The 19,235-nt window shown below is 43.7% G+C and overlaps 3 protein-coding genes across 6 annotated transcripts; all 3 read right to left on the bottom strand.

Moving 5' to 3' along the window:
- Positions 1 to 288: 288 nt before the first annotated feature.
- On the bottom strand, positions 289 to 2,368 carry prr13 (proline rich 13). 2 transcript variants are annotated; one of them, XM_049734872.2, is made up of 5 exons: positions 2,212 to 2,368; positions 2,089 to 2,145; positions 1,405 to 1,451; positions 811 to 1,328; positions 289 to 471 (listed from the first exon to the last, which is right to left on the bottom strand). In XM_049734872.2, exons 3-5 carry the CDS (start codon positions 1,418 to 1,420, stop codon positions 418 to 420), a joined length of 588 nt encoding a protein of 195 aa, XP_049590829.1. In that variant the 5' UTR covers positions 1,421 to 1,451; positions 2,089 to 2,145; positions 2,212 to 2,368; the 3' UTR covers positions 289 to 417. The 2 variants fall into 2 exon arrangements, with proteins under 2 accessions (XP_049590829.1, XP_049590828.1); XM_049734871.2 differs by having other exon boundaries at positions 2,089 to 2,351.
- Positions 2,369 to 2,557: 189 nt separating this feature from the next.
- On the bottom strand, positions 2,558 to 6,657 carry LOC125977855 (anti-Muellerian hormone type-2 receptor-like). Its single transcript, XM_049734863.2, has 12 exons — positions 6,443 to 6,657; positions 6,011 to 6,057; positions 5,418 to 5,609; positions 5,063 to 5,221; positions 4,828 to 4,920; positions 4,164 to 4,252; positions 3,872 to 4,093; positions 3,666 to 3,780; positions 3,454 to 3,599; positions 3,231 to 3,387; positions 2,974 to 3,110; positions 2,558 to 2,914 (listed from the first exon to the last, which is right to left on the bottom strand). The coding sequence occupies exons 1-12, from the start codon at positions 6,643 to 6,645 to the stop codon at positions 2,798 to 2,800; spliced, it is 1,677 nt and encodes a 558-aa protein (XP_049590820.1). The 5' UTR covers positions 6,646 to 6,657; the 3' UTR covers positions 2,558 to 2,797.
- Positions 6,658 to 6,785: 128 nt separating this feature from the next.
- Positions 6,786 to 19,224, bottom strand: LOC125977858 (ras-related protein Rap-1A). Of its 3 annotated transcripts, none has more exons than XM_049734873.2 (8): positions 19,093 to 19,224; positions 14,988 to 15,076; positions 14,126 to 14,194; positions 13,815 to 13,871; positions 13,137 to 13,277; positions 9,656 to 9,799; positions 9,325 to 9,456; positions 6,786 to 7,904 (listed from the first exon to the last, which is right to left on the bottom strand). In XM_049734873.2, exons 2-7 carry the CDS (start codon positions 15,042 to 15,044, stop codon positions 9,367 to 9,369), a joined length of 558 nt encoding a protein of 185 aa, XP_049590830.1. In that variant the 5' UTR covers positions 15,045 to 15,076; positions 19,093 to 19,224; the 3' UTR covers positions 6,786 to 7,904; positions 9,325 to 9,366. The 3 variants fall into 3 exon arrangements, with proteins under 3 accessions (XP_049590830.1, XP_049590832.1, XP_049590833.1); XM_049734875.2 differs by lacking the exon at positions 19,093 to 19,224 and adding an exon at positions 18,876 to 19,086; XM_049734876.2 differs by lacking the exon at positions 19,093 to 19,224 and adding an exon at positions 16,635 to 16,787.
- Between the last annotated feature and the right edge of the window lie 11 nt (positions 19,225 to 19,235).

The raw sequence follows: 19,235 nt of genomic DNA, 5'->3' as shown, positions 1-19,235 counted from the left end.
CATTATAATTTAATGAGCTGTACTGTACACGTAGCCATTAACAGCACAAATGAGACACAGATAGCTTTTTTTGTACATTTATTGTAGTCAATCACCATTTTAAAAAATGTCATGCATTCCTTCCAAAACACAGTGATATAAAAGTGTAACATGTTAGTGGATGAGAGAAAGATTTCCCGAAAGATACAAAATACAGCCTATAAAATCATAACCTACATCATTGCATAATCTTGTCAAAGTAGTCATTAAATAGCTTTTAGCAGTAAGCCCCTTTATATTTAGATGGAGTTACAGTATACTGTATCCAGAGAAATCCCATAGTTTTTTTTGTGCTTTTTTTGATAATGCCTTTCAGCAGTTATCCACATTTTAATTGCGTGGTGGCATACAGTACAATTTATACATTGGATCATAGTCTTAGTCGCTACTACTGCTGCTGCTGCTGCTGCTGCTACTACTGCCACTGGAGGACTGTGGGGACAGACAATACGTTAATGCATGTTAAGAGGGGGAAAATAAACAATACTTAATTATTCATTTTTTGTAACAACAATTATGAGTGTCACATTCAAAATGTTTTGCTATTGATGGCCGGATCCACTGGAAATGAATTATAGTGGGTGTCCACATACTTGTGTTTTTTATTACAACATTTTATAAATTTTTTCTCAATGCAATTATAATGGCCATCAATTATATGCATTTTTGCTATTTGAGGACTGGGACGGTACCTATTCTCAAATATCAGGGGGTCCACTGCAACCCTAATACCATCACCAAGCTTGTGATTGTGAGTGGTGCCAGTCTCACCTTGCCTCCATGTTTGTGGTGGCCGTGCATCTTGTGCCCCTTCTTTAGCTTCTTCCCCTTCTTCAACTTCTTGTGGCCTTTATGTCCATGCATACCCATAGCCATGCCAGCCATACCAGCCATGCCAGCCATGCCAGCCATGCCAGCCATACCAGCCATACCAGCCATGCCCCCGCCTCCATGGAGGGGGTTGACCCCCCCATGGTAGCCTTTGTTGTGGTGGTGGCCCTTTTTTTTCTGGTGGTGGCCTTTTGGGGAGCGCGGGTACACTCCGGCCTGGACGCCTCCGACAGGGGCGACGGGATACCCGCCAGGCCCCACAGGATAGGAGTGAGGTCCCGCAACGCCAGCGTATGGCGTCACACCCCGGGATGCGTTGGGTATCATGGCGGGGTTGACGCCTCCTGGATACTGAACAGGCAGGTACTGTTGAGATGGAGGCTGTGGGTAGGCTCCTGCAGGAGGGACGGAGGGGTACGCGGGGTTGTAGCCAGGGGGGAAGGCTGGGTTGGATGGACCTAATGTAAACACACAATTATTCAAACATTCAATGCTGCCACTTTTTTGTACCCTGCAAAAACTGGGTTTGTATACCTTGATTTGGCCACATGGTTGGTCACACTTCAGGTGTTATAAAAGTTCTGGAAAGACATGAAGAAAAAAAATAATGGATTAATAATTCATTGGAAACCAGATGATTATTATTATTTAACTTTCTGTTTTTTAATGGAACAAACAGGGCAACATTGATGCACTGGCAGTGCCAATAATCTTTAGTTTGCGTTGATTACAGTACATGTTTTAAATTTGAGATTTATAGATTTTATTTCACTGGTGTACGAAAATTGTCAAAACAGCAAATGTTAGCAAATGTTAGGCACTTTCATCTATAAGGAAATACATTACTATAAAAAATGTGCTGTACGCTACTTTTGATTATTTTTAGATTTTGCGTATAATGCGATTAATTGTGATTAATGTGTGTGTGGGGGGGACACAGAGCCATCGCTGATGGAAAAAAAAAGAATAATTGCTGTTGACAAGTGTAAACTTAACGAATAATGATGTGTCCCCCTTTTTGGTCAGTAAACTCGGTCTGTTGGTTGAGACAACAAAATGGAACATTTTCGTGACATAACTAGGTGTCACTGAGTCCGTGTTAATCGTCAACTATTACGGTCACTCAACAGTTCTAACTTCGACTTTTTAGATAAACGCAGATTGTAACGTAAATATAAAGTAAATATTTAAATATATATGAAGTGATCCCAAGCTTACCTTTTCGTTATTTAATCGTTGTCTTCCTTATTGATTGACGCGCAGTCTCTGACGCAACTGGAGAGAAAGAAATATGCGCAGGACGAGGAAGCCGCACCCAAACTTAAAATCACAAGCACCTACCTCTACATTTACATGCAGAAACACAAAAGAGTGTTGCTTCAGTGTTTCCATACGCAAACAACTACTGTTTGTTGCGACGAATGGAGGAGGAATGTGGTGACGAGTCTGACGACGTAAACACTAACTCACTATACACTTGAAGTACAGTTGCACAAAATACAGTAGTTCCTCGCTTTACGACGGAATTCCGTCCCACCGGAATGCGTATTACTATTACTAAACCTAATATTTAAGTCACAACAGTTAGTAGTTGAACGAAAAACACTTACAGGCCACAAACATAAAATAATCAAATCAAAAACAATAATGTGCATGTCGTGTTGTATCGGTAATATCGTAAACCGAAGACACTCCAATTGGCTATTTTTTATTTATTTTGTATATATGTCAACAAACAAAATGGGGAGATTTTCCTCCGTTCACATCTTTTTACCTGATTGACTTTGGAAAAAATATACACACACTTTAAAAAGGTCATCACTGAATGGTGCGGATACAGTGGAAGTGAGGATAAGATAATTAATGTGGAGCTGTGTTGCACAACGATGCCAAAAACATTTCTTACTGACAAGCTGTGAAACAAGTGTCATACTAAAGAATTGGACTGAAGAAAGACTAATCTGTCCACGACACAATGAGCAGTCAGACGGGCATCCGGGTCCATGTCCCAGCATTCGGTCAGCAGATCCTGCAGCACCGGTCCCTGAGATGGGCCCAAGAGTAATTCAGTGGGAATTCAGTGAGGCTAGTGGGAAAGCATACCTGTCTCAGCTGATGCCAATGCTCAGGGATGGAGGGTCTTTTTCCCATGTGAGACACATAGACAATGAGTCTCTCCTGACTCATGTGGCTTCCCAGTTCACGCTCATACGGGAGGTGGTGTTGTGGCACGGTGCCGTCTGCAGAGGGAGACATTCACTCACTGCGTGGTGAGACTGGAAGAACCCCCAACCCAGCTCTCCTCTATGCTGGATTGTGCATAAATGTTATGGCCTGTCGGTGTGCATTATGAATTTTACCTTCAAACAAGTCAGAACAGCGCATGCAGATCTCCCACAGCAGCAAACTCAAAGCGTAGACGTCCCCGTGCAGAAAGCAGCTGCTGAAGAGGCTGACACAACCATCCAGGATCTCAGGGGCCACATAGCACAGGGTGCATGCTGCCTGACTGTGACGCTGTGGATGAACACAAATGTAAATGTAGATGTAAATCTTGCCATAGCAGACTTATAGAGTTGTCACCGTTAGCTTTCCCATTTGGCGATGGCCTGGGCATGAACACGTGATGATGGAGCTTCCAAAATCACACAATGCACAAGTGCCATCTGCCCGGACAAGCACGTTGAAGCTGCTGAGGTCTCTGTGGGCCACAGGCGGTTTGTGGCCCTCTGAAAAAAATGTTAGTGAAAAGACCATTACACAAATGGAGAGGAAAAGTAAAAAATCATGCCCACCTTGCGTGTGCAGATTGGTGTGGAGATAGGAAAGTCCCTGTGCTAAAGACAGGCACAACTTGAGTGACAACGGCCAGCTGCAGGTGTTCAGGCCCAGAAAGGAGTGCAAAGAGCCCTGAAAAGTACAGCCAAACAAACAAACGAGTTATTTTCCATACTTACAACCTGCATTGCCCAATATTTTCAGATTAAATTTTGATCCTCACATATTCTGCAAATTGCAGGAAAAGCAGCCAGCTGTTATCTTGCGACCTTCTCCCGGTACCAAGAAAGTGGATGATCCCGGCGTGCCTCATCAGCGGGAGCCCATAGACTTCCTTCTCGGAAGTGAACGCGTGCTGCGCGCCGGCGGGGAAGACTTTCACGGCCACCATAGAGCCTTGGTATGTTCCTCGCCATACTGTGGCAAAACGCCCACGGGCCACAATCTAAGCGAGACACAAGTATTTTAAGATTGGACCCGCGCTTTTAATCAGTTAACCTTTTCAAACAGTTTACTTGTTGCAGTTGAACATCAGTGACGTCAATCTGGGACGTTTGGGAGGGACTCACTGGTGCGATTGAAAGGCTCGCCTGGGCAGTCTCCTCTATAATAAACAAAGTCGATATCAACGTTAAAATGACACCACTGTGTTGCTATTGCTATTTGAGGAAATAGAAGAAGCTCAGGTGCACGAAGGGAGCGTTACAGCTGAGATAAGCACCAAGGTCGACAGTCGCAAGGTCAAACAAAAGCAGTGTGTGGGGGTGAAATACCATACAAGGCTCAAAATAACCCGTTTTGAAGTATTTTAGTAAACAAGGCTAAGTCTTCACCTCGTCAAAACACTAACAAGCCCTGGAAAACATCGCTAGGCATTTATATATGTTATAATACCAATTTGTTATTGTTTAGGCAAATCCATGCTTTAGGTACCTGAGATTAACCTGAAAAAAAAAAACACTCCTCAAAATTGGAAAATTGCTCCTTAAATGAAGTCACTGATTCGCAAACGTTCACCACAGAAAAAAACGAAACAATTATTTCCAAAACCCAGTGTTTTCTTTCATCTGCAATGTGGCAAATACTTCACACCTTAAATAAAAAATCAAAATCGAGTTAGAACACTCTCCCTTAGAATCGGATGAAATTATCTGATTCTGAAACTGAAAAATCTGTTACCTTTTTGTTGCGAGAGACATCTCCACTGCACGACCACCATCACCAGCAGGCACACAACCGGCATGGAGAAAACAACCATGAGCCGAGTTTTGCCTATAAAGACAAGCATTAGTTTCACGGAGAATGTTCCAAGTATTTTCTGGGATTTATTTGGACAATGGTATACAACATCCGTGGAATCTAGTATGTCATGCAAAAGCCAAGTTCTGGGGTTGCTGATGAAGATACAACAAACCCATGGAGCTGGAGGGCTTCGGCTCTTGTGGTGACACACCCCAGGTGACGTTGAGGTTACACAGGTCCGTGTTGCACACACACTTGACCAGCTTGTTGTTGAAGCGGCGCTGCGCCTTGCAGGTGGCATCGGGGCACGACTTTTCAAAGATATCGCAAGCTTTAACGGAAGATGGGATGAATAAGATACTGCCTGAAGGAGTCACATCATTGGCGAGATAAAAGTTTTAGTTCAGCGGAATGCTTATATTATTGACAAAAGGCATACATTTGAGACTGAGAAGTATTTTTATGGCTTCAATGAAAGTAGGTCGTTTGTATGTGTGTGTGTCTCCAAGAAAATGTCGTCTTCTTACCAAGAGTGTCAACCTCCAGCTGATCATTGACAATGAGGAAGTAGCCCACACAGCAGTGCGTGTTCTCGCAGACCTGAACGGAGCCATTTACGTTGCCCGCCTTCAGTTTCTCCTTGTTGTGCGCTTTGACCTTGAAGGCGCACTGCCTCCTCTCATTCGACAAAGGGCCGCACACACAAGGAAAGATGCGTTCTAAGAAGAGTGACAATTTAGGTGTAATATGACTTCGGGGTGTCAAAATCACCCCAAGGAAATTGTTGGGGTTTTTTTGCCTTCTACAAAGTCTAATTGCGCATCCACTCCAGTAGGTGGCAATGCTGCTGTCATTGTCAGAATGAGCTTCAAGGTGTGTTTTTGTTTTTGCACCAGCATGCACACAAATAACATGGAGTGACAAGCCTTTAAGAGACAATATGGAATAATATTTAACACTGAAAATAAAAGTATAGACCAAAACCCAACGTTGATAAAGATACTTTGCTTTAAGCCGATCTATTTTTCTTTTCCTGTTGTATTTAGTGTTGATGAGGCTACAATGTTTTGCAACATTGTATAAAGTACTGGTAACAATTTCATGGTCAAAAAGACAATACTATTTATGGTCATGGCGGGAAGTTGTGGGAGTGTCACTTTCATCTTCCTGTAACAGAAAATAATTTAAAAGCAATGGTCTACGCCTGTGACTTACTGACAAGTCATTTACGAGATGGCAGAATGTAGAATACAATTTTGTGTTTCCACTTGTTGCCATTCATACAAAACAAACCGCAAGCATTTCTCTTTCAAAAGTAATATAACTTTCAAAAGTTAAAATTATTTTTTTCTGCTACTTGAAATTCATTAAAAAAATGACACAAGGGAAAAAAAAAACATTGAGTAAATGATCAATGTCCTCATAGGTAATTATTGTGTGTATTGTATCCATAGCTCATCCTACTAGTATGATGACAATAAACAGCTATTATGGCCTTTAAATGAAAATATGAAAAGTATATAGTTTTATTAAAAAATTAAAGGCGACTCACCCAGCGCCAGCAGAAAAAGGGACCAGCGTCGTAGAAACATGGTCACTCAAAACCTGGACTGGCCGATAAGCAAGGCTGTGTGAGATTTTTTTTTTTCTTCTTCCCAATCTCAAGCAGTCATGGGAATGTGAGGGGAGTCTCAGACACTTCCCAGCATCACTCCCACAAGTGCACACCTGCAGTTTGCCACACACAAACACCATCTTTTCCAAAAGTTGCTTTACGGAGAGACACCTCCAATGAGGGAGGATGAGTGGGGAGAATGTGTTTTTTCTTTTTTTAATAGATTTTTCTGAAATACGGGTATTCGTGATATAAAAAGACCAACTGGTAACCAAGGCACTTTGGTTAAAAGTTTAATTCACAAAAATACATTGACCAATATCATGAAAATGTACTAAAATGTACTTTAATAATCCATAAACGCTGGAACATTGTAGACAGAAAAACACAAGAAGCATTATTCGAGTTGGTTTAGTATAATATATTTCAGCTTCAAGAGACATAGAAATCATTCCTTATTCCCCCCCTTTTATTTCTTCTATAAAAGACCCATTTTTGTCCGAAGCATTATGCAAAAAGAAAAAAAATGGCATTAGAATATATTATGGGAGCTATGAAATTCCCAGTGACTAAGTATAAAATTAAGTCACATCAGAGAGAGAAAGAGAGAGAAATCGGTAGATGAGAAGTCCATGAATGATGAGGTGTGAAAAGAAACATTAAAAAAAAATACAGATTATAGACCTTGATCTATCACTGACATGACAGGCATAGAGAAAATGTTTATGGCCATCCAAGATAAAAATCATGATTCTCACTTTTCCACTTGGTTTCACACATCTACAATTATGAACTGAAGCAACTTTTTTTTCATGCTCGTTTTTGAAGAACATTTATATTCACACAACTAAATGTATGTTTTTCAAATACGATATACTGAAAAAGATGGAAAAATACTGAATCCCATTTCTAATGTTTCACTTCTTAATCGTTTTTTTTTTTTTCTTTTGTGTTAAAATTGTCAAAAAAGAAGAGGGGAGGCCAGGCGGGGGAGGACTGCTGTTTTAGCTGTGTCTAAGCGGCTCATGGACATTTAGTTTCTTTTAACAGATTTCCTGCGCTGTTGTCATCAGTTTTGTGGCCTTTTGGTTTTTGGAGCAGAAATGAAGCAAATGTGTCCTTTCAGTAGACACACACGGGAAGAAGGTCCTCGAGGCCAGAGAACAGAGTTGTCTCTCGCCGACTGTCTTTCTCTTTGATGTTTTTTTTTTTTTTTCTCTCCGCGCCGTACATCGTCATCCTCATCTCGTGTAGGATAGAGCGGTGTGAGCGCTCAGCTGATTCACCGTTTGGGGCTGATGGAGTTGAGAGGAGAAGAGGAGGGGGGGATCAGGGTGGGCGGGGCTGTTGGAATGCTGGCACGTTCCAATCAGGGCAACAGTTCTTCATTACAGCATTTCTGCAAGGCGACACAGAGATTAAGTACTGAATTGCTTCCTCCAAAGGTCATGTGTGAAAAGCAACATAGATCTGCCAAAAGTTGTTAGCGCCCTCTTTTGGCCGGTGAGTGTTATTACACCTGCTTGTATTAAAATCATGGAGTGACTTTTTTTGCTTACAGAGTACAGCTTTTGCTGTCCGACTTTTGCTACATAGTGACGTCATAATTTAGCCCATTTACAAAAATACTACTCCCACACCTTGTTTTAAAATTCCTAATTGTCATACAAGTGAAGATAGTGCTCATTCACAGTGTTACAAAAAGAGGAAAAAAAAGGATCTCCTTGAAATTGACATTTGCTAAGCTCTACTGGTGCTATACCTAGTAGAATTACATAACTTTGAACTTTTTTTTCAGACTAAACTCCTGGATGCTTCTTGGGGTGGTTCCACTGTAGCGTCTCATTGCATTAAATTTGTGTGTGTGTTTTTTTTTTTTATATGCCCAGAGAGAGAGAGAGGTCACAGTGGCCTGGGAATGAGGACATATGCCCAAAAAAGAAACATGATTGGATGAACTGCCCTGTCGTGTTGCCTGATGAGGTCTCTCACTTTTTGAAAGTTGGTGAAAATCCTCAATTATTTAATGTACATACAGCCTGCTTTACTCATTGCCAAGTGCTCATAATGTTTCTTTATGGCCATTTATACGACTCAGTTTGAGACAAAAATTGCATTGGAGAAACAAGTCCTCTGGGGTGAGGGTGCCAGTGTGTACATGGCGAGTGAACAGTGGCACAGTTGGGATGTAATCCCGTTAGTGATGGGTCAGCGGGCCGGCCGGCGTGTGAACTCTCACATGGCGACCGGAGTGGGTGGTTATGGCCGCCACGTCTGAGCTGGGCACAATAGCGCTGTCTGTTGTGCTAATCCACGCTTCATGGCAGAACTTTGGAGAGGAAGTTTTACTCTCTACGCTGACAAAATGTGAGTGGTTGAAATCCAGATTAATTCCTCATTGATTTATTTTGCCACTGTAAATGTAAGAGGACCTGATAACAAATGTGGACTTCCACACAGAACTGGGCTGTGGTCCACAAGTGATTCCTTTGGCTTGTTGAGCAGTGGCTCATTCAGTCATGCAGGTGCCAAGAAGGAAGAGGAGGGAGCAAGATGTTTCCCCTCCACGGCTAAAAAAACCCCCACAAGACCTTATTTTTACCTCTGCAAGTCAGAGGTAAAATTAAAAAGGTATTCAATCAGTTTTGACCGAGTGTGTTGTACCCCTTTCTAACTGAGGGTGGAGCCCTTCCTCTCAAAGTCTTTTCCACAAGGAGGAAACAAATTGTGGGAATTTTAAAAAATGAGTCAATCTTTGTATGACGATCCCATTTCTGAGACATTTGTTTAAAAAAAAAAAAGCATGTCTCCAAACATACCTGGCTCAGAGCTGCTGCAGGGGCTTTAGGATGGGAGGGTCTTTAAAGCAGCACACAGTTGGATTTCTTTTTTGCCTTCTTCTTTTCCACTGGCGTTTTCCTATTTATCTGCCTGACCAGGTCATAGAAGATCTGGGAGAGAACGTACCAACAAAATCAAAACAAACATCGCATTTCCTCATGATAATCGATCGCACGTTCACCTAAATGCCAAATGCATTATGTGTCAATGTTTTATGTGATGTGTCCGGTAAGGCGCTTTGTTACGGCGACGGCTAAAAAGAAAGATGGGATACGAAAAATAAAAAGTGTGTGTGTGTGGTTGGCTTACATCGAGGACATTGATCTTTGACTTAGCAGAGGACTCTAAAAAGGCACAGTGGTTCCACTGTCTGGCCAGGTTCTGGCCCTGCTCCTTTCCCACCACACGCTCATCCTCCAAGTCGCACTTGTTGCCCACCAGGATCATCGGCACCTGAAGAGACAACAAAGAAATTATTTTTAAAAAAGAAAAATATAACGGAGTGCAAACTGGGGGGTGGGGTGGGAGAACGATCCAAACAAGATTAAAAAAATTTTTTTTTTAAAAATGATTATTAACAGCATTCAAAATTCATACAGTAGACTACTGTAATGGAGGACCACCTTATTGACTATTTTTGTATCCTGTTCACATGGCAAAAATATTTAAAAAAAAAAATTGTGGACCAGAACCGTGTCACAACCAGTCCTAATATCCTGTGTGATACCCGTCACATTGTGGGACAGCTACAAGGACGATCCAAAGAAATCAATGAGTCCCCCTGGGACAGTAAAAGAATCATTCCCGTTACATAACCGATGACCGTCTATTTTAAGAGTGCGACTTGTTTTGTTTTCCGACAGGCCAAAGCACCCTCTGAGAAAACGTGCAACATGGTAAGAAAATGCCAACACGCTGCTACTACTTTCCAAACTGCTGTAATTTTCCAGTAACAGGAGAGAAACGAGGGGAGGGGGGACCTTAACAGAAAAGGCGTATAATGCGAGCCTGGCGGCAACTGTGTGGTAGTGTCGGGATGCGTCTCATCCTGCCTGCTGTTTCCTGAGAGGCTATCTGGGGTCGCTTGCTGGGCTCGGAGGAAGCCGCAGCGGCCCCGCCCAACCGGGATAGCATCGCTTTCCTTCCTGAACATTTCCAAACATTTCAGCTGGATTCCATGATACGGGCCGCCCTCTCCCATATACGATGACAGTGTGTGTGTGTGTGTGTTTTTATCTCCCATTGTAAAGCATGTAAGATAAAGCCTCAAGTGACCACATGATCCTAAAATGTGTGGAAATGTTTGAAAGACTCCAAACAAGACATCTGCAGGAGAAATTGACTTGTGGTGGGCCTGTAACTACTAAATCATTGCGCGGGGATTCCTGCTTTTTCACTTAATGCCTGGGAGATGTGGAAAAACTGGATATTAGCGGGAATGTGGAAGCATCCCGACTTGTGCTAGCTTGCAGTCCTACGCTCTGGCCGTTTTCTTCTGTTAGAAACACTAAAGTGGCGCAGGAGAACTATGGCAGGGTCCATTATTCCTCTTCCCAGTGGGCCTGAGGCGGACGACAGGAAGCTGGGATATTTGTATTAAGTCCGCGGAGGTCGCGACTTGATGTTTGATATCCAAACAAGCCGCTTGGGTACTGGACTGCCCAACGACATTTCTACCAAGGGGTCCTGGGAGAGCCGAGGAATGTGCTGCTAACACAAACGTCGAGCCAAGCTGTGATAAAAAGAAGGATGAAGAGAAAAAGAAAGAAAAAGCAAGCGGGCTGGTAGGACAGAAAAATGTTCAGTGTCAGCACGAGGAAGTATTAGCCCGCTGAAAGAGTCCACACGGGCCAACCAGGACTTGCTCAGATGCCGCTAATATGCTGCAGACAGGTCCTATCCCGCCTACTGTGGCATTCTTTGGAGATTGGATTGCAGTTCCAATGAACACAGCCAGCACTTGCAAACAAACAAGAGCAGTGAGTCACGGGAACCGGGACGGGGGATTAATACCGTCCTAGACGCACTGGCAGAGATGCTCCTGAGAAGTCATAAGACCCGTTTTGGCGTAAGAGCACTTTATTAGTCTTTTTGGCCCCGCTGTGCTCAAAGTGGACTCATTAAAAAATCTGGTAATTGCGCACTGTAGGAATCTGGTGAGCTTCTGGAGCGGGACAATATACTACAAACATGCAAGTGCTTTTGCAATGAAGCCCATTGAAGACTTGTAATTGAGCTTAGCGATATTAAGAATGTCTGCGCATTTTGCCAGCTCGGTCCTAAATGGCGCGTGGAGAACAAAAACATCTGCAGTCGCGATCGGGCAACGTCGGCTCCCCCAGCTAGCGAGGCCTTGAAAGCATTTGACAAATTTGTGCTAGGATGAAAAGGAAAAAATATCTGCCTCATCATTTTGCTGTAGTGAGTCAGTAAAGCAATGCGTTTTTGGACTATGTATTCCTTGCTGTGTGACTTTTATAGGCTACACCCAAGGCTCTGATTTTTAGAGATGCATTTTTCCAGGTGACCAGTGAGAGGCAGTCAATTTCCCCACCTTGAATCGTGCAATCCAAGCTAGCTTGAGGCGAACCTTGGCTCCCAAACCATAGCTGCCCTAATAAAAACACACCGCAACCTCACAGCTGAGTGTAACTTTAATGAACTCGGGTTTTCTTGCACATCAGTCCAATCATTAACTGTGCCAGACCACAGAGAGGCCACAAGGCCCTCTGGCCATAGAAAGGGGAAGGAAAAAATGATGGGGAGCAGACACTGAATAAAAGTTGGGTTAGGGGGGGTAAGAAAAGACAGACAAGAAGTTTTGTACCGCAAAATGTGATTACGTGAAGTTAGAAGAAGGGAAAAGAGGGGTAGGATTTATTCTCTGAAGAACTCCAAAAAAGGACACCCTTGAGGCGCTGGCGTGATGTGATCCCTGCCGCAGCACAACACCAGCAAGGCGATGATGGAGCTTTACAGTAAAAAGGCCTCTCGAAATAACAAATGAAAAAGCGGCGACGTGGAAAACGTACAAAATTGTTATCTGACAGCAGTACAAAAGTTCCAGCAATATCCTTCATTGGCTGAGTATTGTGTGAAAGTCTAAGGCGGGATAGCTGTGGTAATTTTGTTGGACCGCTTTTTGCGGCTGCTAATTTTATTTTTATGTTAACAATTACTCGCGAAATCTGAGGTCACATCCGACCAACGCGAGCTTCTGTAGAAAAGGGCATAGCTGGAAAAATATCAGCTCATTAGTTGATACGGCAATTTACTTTACCCGGCTAATGAGATGCTAATCAAATTCTGATGCTAACAATTAATCACCAGAGCAGAGGGAAAGAAATCCATTGTTTTCACTGGGATCAAACCAATGGGCTACAAGGGGGATGGGGGGGGGTCCACATATGAGAAACAGTCCCAACCCAGAGACGTGCACTGCGCAAATGATATGCACGGTGGACAAATTGCACTGTGTGCCCTCGCATTGCTTTCAACACACAAGTAGGACTGGGACACCACAGCCTCCATTGTTTTCAGCTAATACGAATTTGTAATTGCCCTGCATAAGATGCTTGATTTTCAACGTTGAATGGTCTCCATAGAAACTGAACAATGTAGGCGGCTGAGAACAAGGAAGCACGGGTGTGGTGTGGTGTGTGTGTGTGTGTGGGGGGGTATAATCTATCAGCTATAATCTATCAGCTCTGTGCTCCACGAGGCTTTCAAGCACAAATCAAAACACAAACGAACTTGCCGCGAGGAGCTGACAGAACACAGAAACACTCACATCCTCGGTGTCTTTTACTCGTAGAATCTGTTCCCTCAGGTCCTGGAGGTCGTTAAAGGTGGACTGCGCTGTGATGGAGTAAACCAGGGCAAAACCTTGGCCGTTCTTCATGTACAAGTCCCTCATTGCCGTGAACTGTTCCTAAAAGCGGCAGGAAGAACAAGCGTGATGAGTCTTGATCAGCATACCCGAACTCACACTGTATTGCTGTATTAAACAAAGTATTAAACAAAACAAAAAAAAACGCAAACAGTCCAGTGGCTCAGATTAGGCCGGGGCAGGCTGGCAGACGTCACTTAAGCAAAGTGCCGTTTTGGAGATAAATGCTAACCAGCTAGCACACCAACAGCTGAGGATGGCGGGAATTAAATGAAGGGAGGCTAAAGCCGTGATTATTTCTCATCTGGGATCAAGTGAGAATTGCATGGAATTAACTGGTGGCATTTTTACAACTGCAGATGGGATCCCTCGGAGCACCACGGAAGAATTGTTTTTATCTGAAGCGATTCGAAGCCAAGCTCCGACAATGAGTTATGCGAAGAGCGCATGGCTGGTTAGAATCAATATTTGGAAAAATAGCATGTCCACGCATGAGGACAATGATCCTGATCATCATAGAATTTTCCTCTCCTTTAATGCTTTTGTTAGAATTCCATCTGATATCAAATCTTGACTTACTGTGCCGGCTGTGTCGAGAATTTCAAGCATACATTGCTGTCCGTCTACCTCCACTTGCTGTAAAGGGGAAAAAGGACAGATGGTTGATCAAAAATGCATGATAATAGGCAACAATTGCTGTCACGTTGCAATCAGCGTTCGGTAACGGGTCAAACGTTTCAGGAATGAGGAAGGAAAAGAAAAAGAGCAGGCAGAAGCTGAAGGACGAAGGGCGTGACAGCACACTGGAGAGCAAAACAACGCCATGAGTAGAAACGGAGCAGCTGCTCGCCATCAGCCGCCGCCGCTCCCGCCCTTTGGGACACACTCACCTTTCTATACGAGTCTTCTATTGTCGGGTCATATTTTTCCACAAAGATTCCCTGCACGAACTGAACTGTCTATAAAAGAGAAGACAATGTGCGATCAGTCACGGGTTGTCTGCCAAAGATGGGATTTCCCCGTCTATATTTTGCCTTTGGAAATAATACTGATGCGGATGTCGTAAAAAAAAAAAAAGAAAAAAAGAAGGTACATTGTAATATCAGGAGATTAAAGTTAATCCAAATTACTGTAGTGTGGTGTTGTTTTAACATAACTATGGACTTTGGTGGACAAATTAACCAAAATCAATGATGGTAAAGAAACCTACAAAACTAACTCGTCGCTCCTTTAATTTGTGAACTATTTAGCCGTGTTGGATGTGTTCCCTCCTCTGGCCTGAGAAGCTTTATTTAATGCCTTGCAGACGGGCTTTGCCGTGTCTGTCGCTTAGCACTGGCTGTCAGCAAAATATTTCCAGATGACACTGCGTGCGTCTTTGTTTCTCGGACGATCCGCAGGAGTGTACTTTTCTTTCTCTCTCGGTCTTGCACAAGCACTGAAAATGGCAGCGCCCACTTCCAACAGGCATGGAGAATGCGTCGATGCATTTAAATGATATAGTTCCCAATAAAGTAAAATGAGATGTTTTTCAAATTTCACGCCACGGACAAAAGTGTTACACTCGCCAAATATGAAAGCTGAAAAAAGTAAACTCCAAGTGATGAAAAAGAATGCAGTTGTCCCCGCTCGCTCCGCTGAATGTTAAAACCACAACCAGCTGACAAGTCGATGCTACTTTCTTTAAAAAGTGGAAATATCCTGCAGAGGTGTCGTCGAGGGGAGTGGAGATATTTGAGAGGGAAAACTTACCAGAGCGGACTTGCCCACACCTCCGGAGCCTAACACCACTAGCTTGTATTCACGCATGGCGGGATCACTTCAGCAGACAGCCAAACAATCTGGAGAGAAGCACAAAAAGACAAAACGATGTGAATATTTCAATCAAGACAAACAATCCAAAAGGTTGGAATTTCCCCACTTTTTTCCATTGCAGATTGTAGTCATTCCTGGATGTTAGGGCCAAGAGGCACAACGCAACAATGGGGGGCAACACCCATAAGTGGAGCTCCTTCGGGGAGGAGGTGGTGAAGAATACGTGACCTCGGCTTAACACAAGCCAGCTGTGCAGCGCAGGAGTGCGCCGTGATTCATGGATCCCGCTTCTATTCCTCACAATGGCACAATCGGCTTGCTTTCATGCACCGCGGAGTACCCTAGAGTCCTTTTTTTGTGCTCAATTACCTCCTCGAAAGGTACTGCGAAGCTTCAACGTGTTGTCTTTTTCCAGCCAGTGATAGAAAGCAGCTGCCAGTAGGGGAAGTGCGGGTCATAATGAGGAAGAAATTGTGCAATCTCTGGAATATGGCTTTAAGGGCTTCCAATTGCTGGCGCGCATTATGGCGCTAAGTCAGCTAGGTTAGCCAAGTGGGTCACCGCCGCAGTGACGTTGACAAGGAACTGGGCAAAGTCAGTTTTTTTTTTTTTTGAGGACTTTGTATCTTGACCTGCATACTTCCTATTTTATCTGATTTTTTTGTTATTCTCTGGGCGGGATCCTATCCCAGAGATGAATGATGAAAATCACAAAGCGGCTAATATATTTTGAGCCGCAATGGAAACAGAAGGGCCGTATGATAATCAAGCATTTTGCAAAGCATCAAAAGCAACTGTGGAGCAGATGACCAACCAAGGCGCTGCCGGTGGCCATGCAATCAAATGGTGTGGGTAATTCGCAATCGTTAATCTGCTATTGCCAGGAAAGTTGTCCTTGTACCATGCACACCCACACACAACACACACATCTGCCTCGTCCACTAAACATGGTGACGCGAATGTGTGGCATTCCAAGTACAGAGCACTGATAGTTACGTGCCAAGTGCGACAAAGGCTTCTCCACTGTTTATTGTTGTCAAGGTGGCAAAGCTCAACTAAGACACAAATACTTTGGCCTGCACTTTCGACTCAAATGCAATAAAAATACAAAAACTCATTCAGCTCATGGAGAGTTATTACAGTTTGGAAAGCAAGATTTTTTTAAAAATGGCAGTATACTTTGAAAGTGGGGACGGACCATGACTACTCTGTTTTGTCAATTTCTTGTCAAGTAGCACAGGAAACAAAAGGCTCATACAGACAAGTAGAATCCAAAAATAGTAAGGCTAGAGTTACACCGGATGGTCTAATTGACAACATTACAATGTTTTACAGTCACAGAATTTGTGTTAACACAGGCCAAGACATTTTTCTGAAAAGCAACATTGTACTTTGACAAAGCAATCACACAAAAGGCCATTTAAGGACATGTGTCTTGAAGCAAACCTCGCCCTGTTTCCACTCGGCTCTTAACAACAGTGTCATTGAGAGCAAAACAAACGCTCGGCTCGTCGGGCCCGGCAAATAAGGAGCGAGGGAAGGCGGCGTGCCAGCGAGCACACGCTTTGCGGTGACATCACTCACCCTCTGGGGCCAAAAGGTATGTGTGTCCATGTAGGGCTGCGAACGGCATGTGTGAGCAGCGGCGGGGCAACGCGCTACGCCAAAGTACATTCAGGATTTCCTGCCGCGGGCTAATCTGACATAAGCGAGGCTGTCACAGCTGCTGACTCAGCAGGGTGGGACGTTGATTGACGGCCAGCCCTCTTTGAGAAGGGCGCGCATCTGTTAAGCCGAGCGGCACTGGAGAGAGTCTTCTTCTTCTCACATCCACTTGAGGTTTGAGGGTGGATATGTTGTCCTTCTGGCCAAACGTTGATAAGATCGGCCACTGCGATAACCGCACACAAAGCGACGCAAAATAACGCGACGCTAACATGGCAAAGCGAGCTCGAGTCAAGCGCAAACGTAATGACGTTTAATAAGACGAGAATTTGCAATCATAGCGGGAAAGCGAGCCTGTGCAATCATGGTCAAGACTGTTATTCTGTCTTTGAAGTGGGAAAGGCAAATTGCTCAATTTCATTTTCCAAAAGTCCTAAAAACAATGTTTGAGTGATTTATTGCATCCCGGCGGAATATGAGAGATTTACAACTATTAGAGTTTCAATGTGCAGTACACAAGTGAGGTTTATGTGGAACACATTTACATTTACTTAGTTACTCTTAATCAATATTCTAGTAATACAGAAACAAATTATGAGGAGCCAACGATTTAAAGCTGTTTTAACAACTTCTCAACAAGGTACAGCACCTAAACTCCAAAAGCATCTACCCCAGTCTGTGGCAAAGTTCTTCCTACCGCAATGACCAAAACCAAATTGCTACAAGTCACCTTCGTCCATCACTCACCCACATTAACCCGGGGCTAAGGTCAAAGTTAGTCAACAGTGCTGACCAGACCAGAGTGTACCCCACTATTCACACCTAACAGGCTAACAGTGAGCTAGTAAACAGCATTTGGCAAAAGCTAAACCGAAAATGAGCAGCAATGACTAAAGAATGACTATTTTTGTGACGGACAACGACATCAGCGGAATGCATCCAACCATCCGGTCAGTGGTGTTGTGACCTGTAACCACATCCTCTTTCCAGAGACACAAGAAGGCTTCACGCTGGCCGCCCAAAATAGCCTCTTCCACTCTCTGTTCCTGTACCAGACAGCAGACTGACTTAGAAGCGCGTGTGTGGGGAGGGAAGTGGTTGTTTCAAGTCAGCATCTCATCGTTGTAACCATGTTAGGCCCCACAGGATGGAGACGATAAGAGTAGAAGCCATAATTGCACAAGTTGTTGGAGAAGTATGATGATTTCTCTCTTTTAAGCCTGAAACATATCTCCAAACAAACCATTTTGATAACACCAATTTCAAGTCTTTCACTTTTGTGATTCTTAACAGCTAGTCAAAAAGTACATGGTGTCCTCAATTTCACACCTTGTGGTGTTTCAATCAAATTTGAAGGTGTTTTTAAACAGATTTTCTATAGAATACTTAACACGGCAAAAAAACATCTGACATGCAAAACGTAGCTTCCCTAGAAACCATCAGCTGATTCTCAAAACTTGGAAGTGGCAATTCCAAGTAGCCTCAGCAATTTGACTGTCAATTTGGGGAAATCTTGTCATGTTGCTCTGAAAAGCACTTAGGATGTTCTTAAAGGCAATTTTTCAACTTAATCTTTCTTTCTCGTTCTGCACCTCTATACAAGTTAGGTTGTTACAGCTGTTTTAGTCGCATCAAGGTGTGAAGTCGGCTAATTTCCCCACAATATGGACAGTACATTTATTTTAGCACGTCGTATTTCAACACAATTGCGATACGGAATGCAATGTGGGCTTGAATCAAAAGCAATTACCAACACTTCCTTTCAGTAACATGAATACAATTCCTCCAGTGAAAAAAACTTTGACAGATGAGATGAGGTGGCATTAATCTATAATCCCGCTCAATGAGATAAACATGTCACTGTGTGGACGGTGTGAGCAACACTGCTAAATCCCGTTACAAAGCTCGTTAGCAATAATGAGGCTAACTAGCTAGCTTTAACGGGCCGCTAGCGGAGGCTAGTTAGCATGCTAGCCTGTTAGCTCGCGGCACACACGTCCCTCGCTCCAAAACGGCCCAAAACAAGTAAATATCGCCCACAAATGGTCTCCTGCGCCAAGAAGACTTTGACGCTTTACGTCAAGTGCCAAGCCGAGTTGAGGTTTATGACCTGCGGGGTGGGGTGAAACGAGCTATCGGTGCTTGCGGGGTTAGCGTTACCTGCCCTTCCGCCTGGCCTTGACTAGAATGGGAGTGTTTCGGGAGCCACTCGCGGAGCTTTAATGTCGTTTTATCCGAGCAAAACAGGTTAAGATCCAAGAAAAGCACGCCACCCGCGGGGCGCGGCACGAGTGTCGAGAAGGAGAAAGTCCCAGCGGCGGTAAATGCTTTCCAGCCCGCTATCTTATTTTTGGTGTCAAGTAAAGTTTGCGCTCACCGTTTGTCGCTTCGCTGTCTCTGTGGGCGCTCCGCAAAGTGTCAGCTCGGTTGCGCGCGCAGCCCACACGTCACTCCTACTCAGCTCCGACTCACACTTCGGCCTTTTTTTTTTTTTTTAAGTATTCTTCTTCTTTAAAGAGT

Source organism: Syngnathus scovelli, chromosome 11 (assembly GCF_024217435.2).
Source record: "Syngnathus scovelli strain Florida chromosome 11, RoL_Ssco_1.2, whole genome shotgun sequence".
Taxonomy (NCBI): Eukaryota; Metazoa; Chordata; class Actinopteri; order Syngnathiformes; family Syngnathidae; genus Syngnathus; species Syngnathus scovelli.
This window is presented reverse-complemented; position numbering and strand designations above follow the sequence as displayed.